Source organism: Bos indicus, chromosome 9, assembly GCF_029378745.1.
Source record: "Bos indicus isolate NIAB-ARS_2022 breed Sahiwal x Tharparkar chromosome 9, NIAB-ARS_B.indTharparkar_mat_pri_1.0, whole genome shotgun sequence".
Classification (NCBI taxonomy): Eukaryota; Metazoa; Chordata; class Mammalia; order Artiodactyla; family Bovidae; genus Bos; species Bos indicus.
The window spans coordinates 69,878,950-69,893,811 of record NC_091768.1 but is presented as its reverse complement, the minus strand read 5'-3'; the positions used below and the strand labels follow the sequence as shown (position 1 = coordinate 69,893,811).

The following is a 14,862-nucleotide window of genomic DNA, read 5'->3' as shown; positions in this document are numbered from 1 at the left end:
GATAGACTCCTGGTAACTGCACTCCAGTTCCATTCTGAAATCCCAGTCCCACCCATGTGCTCCAATTCCTACAGAGGTGTAGGGGTTTTCTCCTTGTATTTTGAGTTCCTGTTCTGATTGCTAGCCTTTGGGAGACCCCTCTTAGCACTGGAATCTCACCTTGATGGGGGTCTCAAGGAATCTGAAATCCTACTCCTGAACTAACTTTGGCACTTAACCTCTAAAAAGACCTTCCCAGTGCTGACTGTCAACCAGTGTCCAAGCATTGATCAAATACCTCCCACTGAAAACGCTAGACTTCCTGCTGATCAGATGACATACCACCTATTCTAGTGGGTGTGTCTGATGCTAGATTTCAGTCCTTGGCCCCTCTAGATATTATTGTTCTGAAATAACCAAGTTTGACCATATGATTCTTAAGCTTTAGGAGAGGTAGTTTATGAGGGAAATCAAAGAGAGCCCCAGGATTCCACTGTTTCGAATGATCAGGGATAGATAGCCCACCATGGAGTAACAATTGCCAAATAGTGCTTTCCAGTTTACAAAACATACTCAAAAACTTAATCTTGCAATGTAGTTCTTATTTCCAGATAAAGTTCAGAGAAACCACATACTCATTTAGTAAATATCTGAGCTAAATTAGAAACCTGGTTGTTAGCTACCCTGGTTATAGATGAGCTTGCCCTTTACACTCTTATGGATCCATAAAGTTATTACTTACAGTTTGTAGTCTGGAGCATGAACATCCTAGAGTATCTGTGGGCAATGGAACAGTAAAGCCACAAACAGAAAACTTTGACAATTCCTCTGCATGGGATGGTTCATAAAAAGGGACCTTCAGAAGATGGTTTAAACTACCATGGGTACCGTTGTTTGGTGCTGGTTGAATGTGTAGCAGATCTGTTTAAAAAGTAAATTAAAGGAGTTTTAAATTAGAAGGCAGCAACATCTATGCAGAAGATGATAGAAAGCAAACACCTGCTATTTATTTCTTTAATAAATTCTGCTGTATATGCCATTTGGTTTACCAGCTTTCCCTTTCCTTCTCAATTTACCTACCTCGTCTTTCTAGAAAATAGAAGCAGTTGCTCTAAATGAGCCACAGGAATATTCATTAACTGTTTCTGTTCCTCCAGAGAAAAGTATCTTTGCTTAAATGGTCACTTTATGCCTTAAGCATATCATGGTTTTCTAGCATAAAAAGCTCTGAGAAGGCAATGGCACCCCACTCCAGTACTCTTGCCTGGAGAATCCCAGGGACGGGGGAGCCTGGTGGGCTGCCATCTATGGGGTCGCACAGAGTCGGACACGACTGAAGCAACTTAGCAGCAGCAGCAGCAGCAGCATAAAAAGCTATACTTTCAGTAAGAACAATTTTGTGTGCTTAGTCGCTCAGTTGGGTCCAACTCTTTGCGACCCCATGGACGGCAGCCCATCAGGCTCCTCTGTCCATGAGATTCTCCAGGCAAGAATATTGGAGTGAGTTGCCATTTCCTTCTCCAGGGGATGTTCCTGACCCAGGGATTGAACCCAGATTGAATCTTCATTGCAGGCGGATTCCTTAACTTCTGAGCCACCCTTTCAGTAAAAACAAGTTTAAAGAAGTTAAATAATTTATAATATTACTTATAGTATATTTACTTAGTTATAGGAAAGTTCTCTAAGTACAGATACTTTTAAAGTAATAAACTGGTGAACTCTGCTTAAAATAATTTTCCCTATAAAAACAGAACATACAAATCTTGCACCAACATACCCTTGTACATGGCTCCTGCTGAGGCCCCCAAAGAGATCTCTCCTAGAACTGCCATCCTCTCTTTTTCCTTTTAAACCCTCCCTAAAAAGGGCCAGCAGCCCTGACCACAAACTCAGCCTTGGGAACCAAGACTTTAAGTTGTTAAGGCTACAACACATTCTTTTTAAATGGATAGTCTTTGGTATCTAAGTCACATTCAATTACCACAAGCCAGTGGCAAGATTAATAAGAGTGACAATTGGGAGCAAATTTGTTAACGAATTCCTAAAGTGAAAGGTGAAATTGCAGCTTGTTCATTGTCTTGCTAAGTGGTGCGTGGTCTGAGGTAAGCATACCAGCAGGAAGGTGGGTTAGATTCCCCAAACTCTAGTTCTTTAAGGTTTTTAACATTGAGTGTAATAAGTGCTGATCCACCAGGACTTTTTTTTACCTCCTTTTATTCCAGAAGCTTTCTGTCTGTAATCACAAGAAAATACTTCTGTTTTTAGGTGTGCTATTTCTGTTTTGAGAAGTTCGAAGTGTAATTTTATTTATCTAATCTCTATCAAATTTTCATATAGTAACTAACAGAAAAGTTGGTCTCCCAAGGTCTGTTGTTGTTTAGCCACTCAATCGTGTCTGACTCTTGTGACCTCATGGACTGTAGCCCGCCAGGCTCCTCTGTCCATGGGATTCTCCAGGCAAGAATACCGGAGCGGGTTGCCATTTCCTTCTCCACTCCCAAGGTCTAGTGTTTATCATTACTTAAAAAAACCTCACACTTATAGCTGAATAATTCTGATTAATAAATATTTCTCCCTCGTCTTTTTCTACTTTCTGTCTTCTTAAGGCAGAGCATCTACTTCTAGGATATCACCTAGAAGTGATATCAGCATATCACCAACTTCAAAATTCATATTTTTGAAACTCAATTCATATTTGATTATTGAATTTATATAGATATACTTACCACATAATAGGTTATAGACTTCAATATTGTCAAATGGTTCAACTTCAGTCTTCTGTTTAAAACTGGGTCCATGTGCCAAAAAGATAGCCTAGGCATTAAAAGTCCAGTTATTAAATGCCATGTAAACTCAAAAACAGACAAGAGATATGATTTAACAACTCTTCTATTCATATCTTATTGCTCTGTAAGGAATGCTTTCCATACTTTTTTTTTGCTGTATGTTTTTTTATTATTGAAGTATAGTTGCTGTACAATATTATATAAGTTACAGGTGTACAATGGAGTGATCACAATTTTTCAATATTCTATTTATAGTTGTGATAAATATTGGCTGCTTTCCAGATTTGAAAATGATTTTTGCATCATTTCTACCTATGATATTGTACTAAGTGCAATCAAGTATAATCTATACTGTGTTTATTTCTAAATCCACCTACTTCCATAGCATCTCCTATGTCAACAAACCAGGATAATACAAGTATTAGTGGACAATTAATGCCAGCACAGTTCTACAATATCTGGATGATAGAAATTAGAAATTTATCACCAAATCATATATTCTTTTATACTCCTTTCATATCATCATTCATATATATTACTACTACATGACAAAAAATGTTGAAATTTCTAAGCACTGAATTTTTGTACAACTTATATTTGCTCACTGATTTCTCAAATACATCTCTCATTTACTTTTAGGATAAAGAGACCTAAATATTTTTATTTATGTTTAGCTGATTTTGTGTGTTAGTCACTCAGTCATGTCCAACTCTTTGTGACCCCGTGGATTGTAGCCTGCCAGGCTCCTCTGTCCATGGGATTCTCCAGGCAAGAATATGGAAATGGGTTGCCATTTCCTGCTCTAATTAAAGGTAACTTAATTACATTATGTCTAACAGATCTAATTGTTTTAGAATATAAATAACTAGGAGAACAGAATCAAACATGGGTAAGCCATTATTTTCAGGTGACAAGAATACAAATATACACATATATATTTTCCCAAGATAATCAGCAAAGCATATTGCTTTGTTATGCCAATTGTCTATATCCACCTGTTAGAATGAAAACTTCACGAGGGCAGAGGTCTTTATCTGTGTTGTTCACAAATGTATTCAAGAGTCCTAAACATTGTCTGCCACAAAGTAGGTGCTCAATAAATATTTGTTTTAAAAAAGGCAATAAGTTGTTACCTCCATGCTCTTAAACTCATTGTCATAACCATGGTTGCCTCCTCCACAGTATGAATATGCTCTATTCCTATAAAAAAATATATTATTACACTGTGATCAGTCTATTTTGATATGAGACCTTATTGCAAACTGAGCTTTCTAGGTTTTGATGTGGTTTCTGCTTTTATATAAGTAAAATTTTCTGTCAACAATAGCGTAAACATATTTATTTTCATGCTCAAATTCACAGCCACAGAGGAACAAAGAGAATGGTAGGAAAGAAGGAAGGAGAATTCCAGCATCTATAAATAGAATTTAAAAATGTTTGACTCTTAAACATTAAGAGAAAGATAAACAAAGTCACATATTTTTATAAAATTTGTCTTCAGGCTTACTTGAGTGTTTACACAGCCATGTCTGTGTGATTAAGATTAATTTCATTAATATATTTCTTTAAGCATTTCAGTACTTTAAAAATATATCTTTGGAACTGGGGGGAAATATCAATTTTATGGCTGGTATGCCTAGGGAAATAATATGAAAATATGGATAGAGAAAACTCAGGGTAAGTTCATTATAACATTTGAGCAGGAAAAGCCAGTATATTCTTTAAATTCAGAGTTTATATTTAACTTTTGGGATTTTCTTCCATAGGAGGTTGTTCTATTACTTGAAAGACTTTTAAAAGTCAATTCATTTGTATTTTGCTTACATTTTCACATTTTAATCTTTGAATTGAGCAATATTAGCAATTTTATTGGAAAAGGCAATGGCACCCCACTCTAGTACTCTTGCCTGGAAAATCCCATGGATGGAGGAGCCTGGTAGGCTTCAGACCATAGGGTCGGGAAGAGTCGGACACGACTGAGCAACTTCACTTTCACTTTTCCCTTTCATGCATTGGAGAAGGAAATGGCAACCCACTCCAGTGTTCTTGCCTGGAGAATCCCAGGGATGGGGGAGCCTGGTGGGCCGTGGTCTACGGGGTCACACAGAGTCGGACACGACTGAAGTGACTTAGCAGCAGCAATTTTATATGCAGTTTTCATACTTGAAAATAAAATAGTGATAAATGAACCTAAATTATTTAAAGCAGTAAAGAATGAGATGAATGGCATCACCGATTTAACGGACATGAACTTGGGTAAACTCTGGGAGATATCGAGGGACAGGGAAGCCTGGTGAGCTGCAGTCCATGGGGTTGCAAAGAGACACAACTTAGCGACTGAACAACAACAATTTTATACTGGTTCAAATTAAGTGTGCATGTTGAATTGCTTTAGTCATGTCTGACTCTGTGACCCTATGGACTGTAGCCTGACAGGCTCCTCTCTCCATGAGCTTCTCCAGGCAAGAATACTGGAGTGGGTTGCCGTGCCCTCCTCCAGGGGATCTTCCTGACCCAGGTATTGAACCCTGGTCTCATTATGTCTCCTGCACTGGCAGGTGGGTTCTTTACTACCAGCACCACCTGCAAAGCCCTCAAAGTAGGCCCCCAAGGGAAAATGTCAACTGTATCCAAACTTGGGCTTTAAAAGACTTCTCCCCATGCAAAGAGTCGGACACGACTGAGCGACTGAACTGAACTGAACTGAACCCCATGGGCAAACACACACACACACATTCACTCACATACACAGTGTTTTGGTTATTTACATTGTAGCCTTAAGAACAGGCTTTAATTTAGTGTCTTAAAAATACTCAACTTTTTAAAAATTCATAACTGATTCTCACTCATTTTACATAAAAAATAAAAATAATCACAAAATAAAAAATAAATCTTAATTCTAATTCTATTAAAATTATGTCATCTTAATTCTAATAATTAGAAATAAAAATTAAAATTAATGTCATCTAATTCTAATAAAATTGTTGGTAGAAGGTAAAACTTGTTTTAAAAAATATTTTTATCCTTATTGAATAAATATTTGGTTTTCCTAAGATTATTGGAACTATTTGATTGAGGTGAATTCAGTTTTAAATTCTGTGTGGCAAGTTAGAGTATTCATGAATGAAAGAAAGAAAAGGTCTTTTGAACCAAGTCATTGATAAAATTTTCTAAAATTGATCCTTTATTTATTTTTCTGTTTTCAGAAAAAAAAAAAATCTAGTTTTTGTTTGTTTGTTTTTATAGTCCCAACTCCTAATCCAACTCCATTAGAAAAACATTAGTATTACAAAACTGCATTTGGAAGCAAAAGACAAAAATAGTGTTTGAAAAACTCTATTTTCTATGGTTTTCCAAATGAAAACTTTAGAAATTTGTTCTCCTAATTACTCATGTTCAAGTGTTCCAAACACTAATTTGGCTCTGGAAATTACATATGGAAAAACGGAAGCTGGCACTTGGGTGATTTTATCTTTCAAAATTTAGCTCAAATTCCAAGTACTATCTAAAATCTCTTGGAGCAAATTCTCTTTTCTCTTCTCTGTGTTTAATTAACAAAGTCAAAATCAAGGCCCCATTTCTCTGCCACAGCTGGATAACAACAAAGATGGACACTGAGCAAGACCTCTCCTGATACCCAATTAGTTACCAAGTCCTATCTTCCTCTGCCATATCTGTCACTTTCCCTTCGCTTTTCTTTTCTGTTCTCACTGTTCTGTGCTATGATGGATCTGACCTGAACTGGTTATCCTGACTCTGAACTTCAGAATCTTCCATATAACACACACATACACACACACACCCAAATGTATTTAACACTATATACCCCTGCTGGAAATGGAAACACATGTTTTAATGAGTACAAATGTGAGACAGAATAAAGTGAGCCAGTAACTTCCTGGAAAATCTAAGTCGTAAGTTCACCATACATATTTGCCCAATAGTGTGCTAAGTGACTAGTTTTACCATCCCCCATGGCTCCATAGCTTCCCTTGGGGCTGTCATCATGCTGAAGAATGGGTTATGACCTGTGGTGGCTCAGGTAGTAAAGCATTTGCCTGCAATGCAAGAGACTTTGGTAGGGTCTCTGGGTCAGGAAGATCCTCTGGAGAAGGGAATGGCTACCCACTCCAGTTTTCTTGCCTGGAGAATTCCATGGACAGAGGAGCCTGGTGGGCTACAGTCCATGGGGTCACAAAGAGTCAGACATGACAGAGCACTAACACTTTCACTTTTCTAACTGGCCTCCATGCTACTCACTTGACCATCCTCCTCCATAGGGCAGCTGGAGTGAGCTCTCTGAAATGCAAATCCCAATCTATTCACCTTGAGCCACCTTCTATCTCCGAGTGGTCTCCTACTTTCTTCACAAAGTCACATTCCTTAGTCATGACAAATAAGGCCCTTTGTGCAGAGGTCAGCTTTACTCACTAGGCGCTCTAGAAATATGGATCTACTTTGAACTGATGGAGTCTGATCCTTCTGCCTGGAAACCTGACACTATCTTTCTACCTTCCTTTGCCCCAGAGCTCCTACTGGCTTTTAAAAAAAAAAAAAAGTACTCCACTCCTCTGAGCTGAGCAATCAGAGAAAGAAACACCTCTGAGAAGTCACAAGCTGCCAGTGCTCAAGGCTTGGCAAGCAGATGAGTGCCTTCCAGCAAGGAAACTGGGTCCTTCTCCTCCTGTAAACACAGCCTGTCAAGGCTTGTTGAGCTGAGCAAGGGTTAGATTTCCCCTCTCACTCATCTTCTGGGCTGAGTGTCTCTGTAAAATGCTCAGATTGACAACTGCCTGGGCAAACCTGCCTATGTCACAGCATGTAGCCTAACCCATCCTGAGTCTTCAAAACCCAGAGCAGAAGTCAGGCCCTCCAGAAAGTGTTCTCTGACATTCTCTGGCATTTGTACCCGCAGTGTGAAATCACTCTTTTTGTTTCCTTGTGCCTTGTCCTTGATCCCATTGCAACAGTTGCTACACCTGATTATAACTGTTGCCATCCTCTCTGCCTGGGTGACTATCCTTAGTGGGGACTGTGTCTATCTCCACTGTGAGAAAGGTGCCTGGACTTACTGATGATTTGTCAGTTTCCATTCATAAAATAAAAAGCTATTATTCATGTTATCTAAAAGGGAACTTTAACATTACTTCAACTAGTTTCAAATAACTGCTAAGTCGCTTCAGTTGTGTCCGACTCTGTGAGACCCCATAGACGGCAGCCCACCAGGACCCGCCGTTCCTGGGATTCTCCAGGCAAGAACCCTGGAGTGGGTTGCCATTTCCTCCTCCAATGCAGGAAAGTGAAACGTGAAAGTGAAGTCGTTCAGTCGTGTCCGACTCCTAGCAACCCCATGGACTGCAGCCTACCAGGCTCCTCCGTCCATGGGACTTTCCAGGCAAGAGTACTGGAGTGGGTTGCCGTTGTCTTCTTCAAATAACTGGGTTCCTCCAAAGTAGTAAAATCTAAAACATTTTTAAAAGGGCAAAACAAGTAGGAGAAGGAGGAACATAGATTATATTAAATGATGAAATTTGCTATAATTTTCAAAAATGGAATCTAATCTACTCATCAAATATTGAACATTATAACTAAAGATGACGTATTTTAACTTAGAAAACAGGTAGCCTGAGCTTCATGTGTTAAGAGCTGGAGATAGAATAACCCCAAGATCTAATCAGGTGAGACTTTCCTGTTGCTCTGGTTAGGGCTGTGGTCAACAATTCCTCTGATGTAAGTTAGTTTACTTTGTGTTCACATAGCAAGAGAATAGCAAAACCAGGTTCATGATGTGTTGCAGCTGAGAAAATGAAGCCTTGGCATATTAATATGTCCAAGTTCTCACAACTTGAACTCTGGGGCTGCTGCTCTGTTTACATCTCACTGCTTGCTAGTAAATGTACAAAGCTCACAATTTGCGACTGAGTAATAAAGACTGAAAGCCAGAGGTATTACCGTGGCTGGACTCTCCTCCCAGAGCCCATAGTCCATGCTGTCAAACCCATGGGCACTTTCTCATGTTGGACTATTGGTCTCCTAATTCATATCCTTATACCATTTGATCTCATATCCTTAACAGTAAATATTTGGAGAACTCACATTTATATATTACAAACCCACACTACTAAAAACTTATAATATAACAGAAGTAAAGCTTAATCATGTTCATATATTTTAATCTTTTTTTTTTTTTTTTAGAGAATGCTGTCCTAAGCCACAGGACAGCTCTCTGAGCCGAAGGTGCTCCAACTTCAAGAAGAAAGGCTAGTGCCATCTAGTGGCTTTATGTTAAACTGCACTCTCTCTGGCCAAGTGGTGCTCTGCTTGGCTTTCCTGTTACCTCAGAGGATAGACTCTAGTACATCTTCAGTTCCTCATTCTGTACACATTTATATTAGAGCCCAACTTCTTCTCTTCCTTCATCTCCTCTTCCTTTATTAAACATATCTTTCAGCTACGGTATTTTCCTTTATTTTCCTCTGTATTATGTAACATACAAATAAGATAGGCCAGAAAACATAATATGAACCTGATTCCACGTATATCCACTTATACATATGGGAAAAATGCTGTAATAAAATACAAAAAGTAGGGAATGTGAGATAGGGAATGTAAACTACCAGATAGGGTGTATTTATTTGTGTACTGGCTTATTATCAGACTTCTCCACTTGACGAGGAGGGATGGAATGATTTCTGTATCCCAAAAGCCTAGAACAAGGTTTGGTACACACAGAGAAAGCACAAATAAAATTTTGCTGAATCAATTAATTAGTTTGTTATTTGGGGATGGAATTATGGTTTATATTTTCTTAAAACAGACATATTTTGCAGATGTTCAATGATCAATGTGAATCACAATTCTAACTAGAAAAAAAAAAGTTGTAACTAATTGGTTAGCTTGGCCTTACAGACATAAGCATGCTCTTTCAGAGAAACCACAAAGATGACAAAGATCTTAGAGAGCCATCTAATCATTTACTCATTACCAGCCTGTGAGACAACTAATATCATTTTTATATCCTGTCTGCCACCTAACAGAGACCACAGTGGAGACTGAGAACATGCTGGTACCAATAGTCTCTGGAACAATTGATAAATAGTCAGCCTTCTTCCTCAGTCTTATCTACATTGTGAAGATTAGGATGCTAAGGCTGGCAACCTAGTAACAGTCATTTCATATACAGAAGTGCTAGATAGCATATAAAAGATCAAGAAATTATCATGCCCAGGAAGATTCATGTGATTATAATAACAGGATAAGGTCAAGGAAATTTATTATGAAAGATGATTGTTAAAAGTATTATGAGAAAAATTAGACACACAAACCTCACAGCCTGCCACTGTCGATCCACCAAAAGATTGACTTTGTCAATTCTGACATTTTTGGCAAAATGTAGGCGTTTTGGCAAATCAGGACTCAAATAGGGCTTGAAATGCTGATCAGGTTTTCGGCACTGAAAAAGAGGTAAATTATTTCTTCATGACACCTATAAAATGGGAAAACTATGCATAAATGTAATGGATTTCCAAATCTCTTTGCACCTCTGGGATTATTAGGCATTTGCCCTTCCTCATCTCACCAACAGGACTTCTTAAGGGAAAACAGTGTGTGGATTTAGAGTCTGTATATTAAAAATTCACTACACCGCCCCTCCATCAGCATGGCTACACTACAGGTAAACCCTCACTAGCAGGGGTAAGAGGACCCCTCATGCTTATTCAAGATCAGGATATTAGGTGTAAGAGAAAAAAGGAGTGATTAACATAAAGGCATTTCTGCTTAAGCAGTCATTCCTACTTCAAATTTGCAGTGTGTCCCAGGTTATAGTAACTATTCTTTCCCTAGTGTTTCTTTATCTTCAATCACTCGCATTTTATTCTGTTTTTACTATAATTGCATATTACCTATATGTAAATAAATCTAGCCCCACCCCCAAGCAATGGTAAACTTATAAATCCATATAAATAGATATATATTTGCAAATATACTTTAAACACAGAATTATTAAAACCACTACACACTCTCCAGAATTGGTGAACTTCACCTTGAAAAATCCCAATTGCTTTGAGCTATCTAGAATTTGCCCTGCTTTTACAACCTGAGATGCAAGAGCCAATTAAAAGCAGTTTCAATTATATTTAAAGAAATGACTGCTCTTAACTGTATAAAAAGATCTATAAAATCCATGATTTGCTATTTCCTGATATTAAATCATACAAAAAATGTGAAAAATGGTGTTGCCCAAAACTCAGTAGCCTAGATCCTTTGAATGAAACATCAGCCCATTCAATTTAGAAGTCAGTGAAACTGGTACCAAAACAAATTTCCTACAGTGGTGTCAATTTCAAAACAAAAACAGCTAAAGTAAAAGCAACTGACAGGAATATAAAAAATTGTTGACTGAGGTTTAAGAAATAAATTACAAATGGTTTGGACTAGAAAATATAGAATACAATTTTCTTGAAACCCAGATTAAAGACATTGCATTAATCTAAATATATGTATTAGGAGACAGTATACTTACACTGAGGTTCCTAACAATTTCTTCAGAATTAACTGTTTGAAAATAAAAACAAATAAGTCATATTACAATTGAAACTTGACAACTATAAAATTAAATAATTCAGGTGAATTGACATAGCTTATTAATTACTATGATCTGATACAATTAAATAAAAAGTATTTTAAGCAAAGAATTATTTTAGTATTTAAGAATGGAGTGGAATATATTTTAACCTAACAATGTTAGATATTACCATAGACTTTATCAACAGACTGTATTTAAACATGGGAGTTTCTTATTTACTTCTGTGCGGTCTTCCCAAGAAGTCAGAAAAGGGGGCCTGGTAATACGTGAATTCTCAGAATTAGGGGCCTATATTATTTGCTTTTAGTTTTACCATTATTCTTCTATTTGGGCATCTTCACACTCACAGGTAAAAAAATCCTGAGGTATGTTACGAGTCCTGATGCGGGGGGCAGGTCCTTCAAACATGTAGAAGTTTATACTGGAAAAATAATCAGCCATGTATTCCAGTTTGTCACAATAGGTCTGATCCATTCCTGAATTAAAAAAAAAAGTGTCCACTGACTGTATAAGATGGTAACAATTGATTGTCTCTGATCAGGTCAAACAGCAGATATTTTATGTTACATATATCAAACCAAGATTTTGAGAAGCTTTACAGTTTACCCAATTACTTCATTCTAAATGGCAGGCTTTGGAAGTCTTGGTAGTAAAAGAGAAGAGTCAGGTTTATAAGAAAGAATGGATAGGAATTATAAACAGATCACCTGTTCAATGTAGATCAGTTAATTTTGAAAAAGAATGTTCTCTATAGAGAGCTAATTTATAAAATTTGATTCATACATAAGGCAAGATGAAATACTTTCATCCAAAGTATAGCATACATTTTTATAAAACAATAAAATAAGTAGGAGAACAAAGTTTAAAGAATATTTATTTTTCATAAGGGTCTTATTTAAATATATATGAGCAGCATATATTCCTAAAAAGATTTGTAGTTAACTCTTTTTTTTATTTGAAGATTTTTCAGACTCAGTCCATACTTTTCCTTGTATTATTTTTATTTACTTCATTATTTGTATGTTTTATAATTTCTTTTAACAAGATATGTATTAAAACATTTCCCTTAACTTTAGAGCAATTAGAAACTCTTTAATTACTATGTTTCACATCATCTTGATGTCCTAAGATATAAACAGAAGTTCTATAGACATGCTCCTTTTCATCTTCTTGTCCCTCTAGGCCACCCCATCCAGAAAAGATCCACCTCTCCCTTATGTACTTCCTCAAACACCATATCGAGGAAACTTCTCGGCATTGAGTTAGCACTTTAAAAATATTTGTTGAATGAATGAGTACTTTAAAAATCAGGTTGCAGAGGGCGTGGCAGCATCTCACCTCCTTACACATTCAAGTTAACTGAAATGGGAAGCTAACCTCAAGTCGAGAAATGTGGAGTGCTAGGACTTTAGAGAAGTCTATTCACGTGATTCAGAAAAAATACGCAGGACATCGTAAAGCTAGCCAACACAGTCAATTGAAGCCAATCTATATGAAAGAATCATTTACTGAAAAAAGAGGCACTTTTTGTGATTGAGTAACAGCCCAACTGTATCCCTATAGAGCTCTAACTCCATCTTTACAGAAAATGAAATGTATGGATACAGTTTTCAGAATGACTGTTAGAATAATTGAACTTAAAGTATAAATTTTAGTCCTCTAGTCACAGCCTACCATTCTTAGTGCATTCAAGAGCTTCTAGGTCTAGAAATACAGACTCTAAAATTCCTTATTATATTTGTGTGCCCCCCAAAGTGATAAGATAGAATCAATGATAAAATATGATTTAAAAAAGCATACCATGGTCAGCCAAAAGGATTATATTGACACAATTGACTAAGTTTCTCTGCTTTAGGCCTTCCATTAACAATCCAAAAGTTTTATCTACCAACTGTAAGGCTTGAATTACCTAAAAAGGAAAAAAAATTGAAGTTAAGATTGTCTTCATGAATTAAGGCTTAATTAATTAATTATTTTCCAACGGAGTAAAAATTAAATACATTTCCTTCTCTGAAATTGTTGGATTTTGAATAGGATATCAGAGCCCAGCACCCATGCTACATGTACAAAAGACCAATTCCTTATATTCCTGTAGACAAAAAAAAATTAAGGCATTTTCCATAAGACAGAAGACTAGGCAATAAATATCTGAGAAAAAGTATTCAACATCAACAAACATTATTCAACTGCAAATATTTTCCTGATTGTGTCCAATGCTGGGTAGTAGAGTTGGTAGACACTTCCATAGGAGCCCAAATGGTTGCACATGTTCTAGAAGACTGTGTGACAATGTGTAGCCAGAGAGTTGGAAAGGGGTGTAAGTTGTAACCTAATAATACTGTTCCTGGGTGTTTATCTGAAGTAAACAGAGTGCAAATGGAGATTTACATGCAAGGCCAGTCATCACATTATTTATTTACAATTTAAATACAAGAAAAAAAATTATGCCACATCCTTCAGTGGGCATACTCAATAGCCACTAAAAAAAAAAAAAACAGGAAGACAATCACAATACAATGTTACATAGAAAATGTTAAAATCAAACTGTATACACACTCATACATATTGCATAATGCAATTTTGTTTTAAAACATGTTTAGTGTTTCATAGTAAAAGCACACGAACAGAAAACCAAGATAAAATATCAGATCAGAACAGATCAGTCGCTCAATCGTGTCCGACTCTTCGAGACCCCGTGAATCACAGCACGCCAGGCTTCCCTGTCCATCACAAACTCCCGGAGTTCACTCAGACTCACGTCCATCAAGTCAGTGATGCCACCCAGCTATCTCATCCTCTGTCGTCCCCTTCTGCTCCTGCCCCCAATACCTCCCAGCATCAGAGTCTTTTCCAATGAGTCAACTCTTCACATGAGGTGGCCAAAGTACTGGAGTTTCAGCTTTAGCATCATTCCTTCCAAAGAAATCCCAGGGCTGATCTCCTTCAGAATGGACTGGTTGGATCTCCTTGCAGTCCAAGGGACTCAAGAGAGTCTTCTCCAACACCACAGTTCAAAAGCATCAATTCTTTGGCGCTCAGCCTTCTTCACAGTCCAACTCTCACATCCATACATGACCACAGGAAAAACCATAGCCTTGACTTGACGAACCTTTGTTGGCAAAGTAATGTCTCTGCTTTTGAATATGCTATCTAGGTTGGTCATCACTTTCCTTCCAAGGAGTAAGCGTCTTTTAATTTCATGGCTGCAGTCACCATCTGCACTGATTTGGAGCCCAGAAAAATAAAGTCTGACACTGTTTCCACTATTTCCCCATCTATTTCCCATGAAGTGGTGGGACCAGATGCCATGATCTTCGTTTTCTGAATGTTGAGCTTTAAGCCAACTTTTGCACTCTCCACTTTCACTTTCATCAAGAGGCTTTTGAGTTCCTCTTCACTTTCTGCCATAAGGGTGGTGTCATCTGCATATCTGAGGTTATTGATATTTCTCCCGGCAATCTTGATTCCAGCTTGTGTTTCTTCCAGTCCAGCATTTCTCATGATGTACTC

At 37.4% G+C, this 14,862-nt stretch overlaps 1 protein-coding gene across 1 annotated transcript in view; it reads right to left on the bottom strand.

The window, feature by feature from the left end:
* Window positions 1-14,862, bottom strand: part of ENPP3 (ectonucleotide pyrophosphatase/phosphodiesterase 3) — an 88,310-nt gene that overhangs the window by 21,774 nt on the left and 51,674 nt on the right. Inside the window, exons 12-18 of the mRNA XM_019967443.2 lie at window positions 13,153-13,261; window positions 11,700-11,828; window positions 11,290-11,321; window positions 10,091-10,218; window positions 3,899-3,965; window positions 2,706-2,793; window positions 722-900 (exon numbers count right to left, since the gene is read on the bottom strand). Of these exons, the coding sequence (XP_019823002.2) occupies window positions 722-900; window positions 2,706-2,793; window positions 3,899-3,965; window positions 10,091-10,218; window positions 11,290-11,321; window positions 11,700-11,828; window positions 13,153-13,261 (732 nt within the window). The remainder of the gene's footprint in view (window positions 1-721; window positions 901-2,705; window positions 2,794-3,898; window positions 3,966-10,090; window positions 10,219-11,289; window positions 11,322-11,699; window positions 11,829-13,152; window positions 13,262-14,862) is intronic.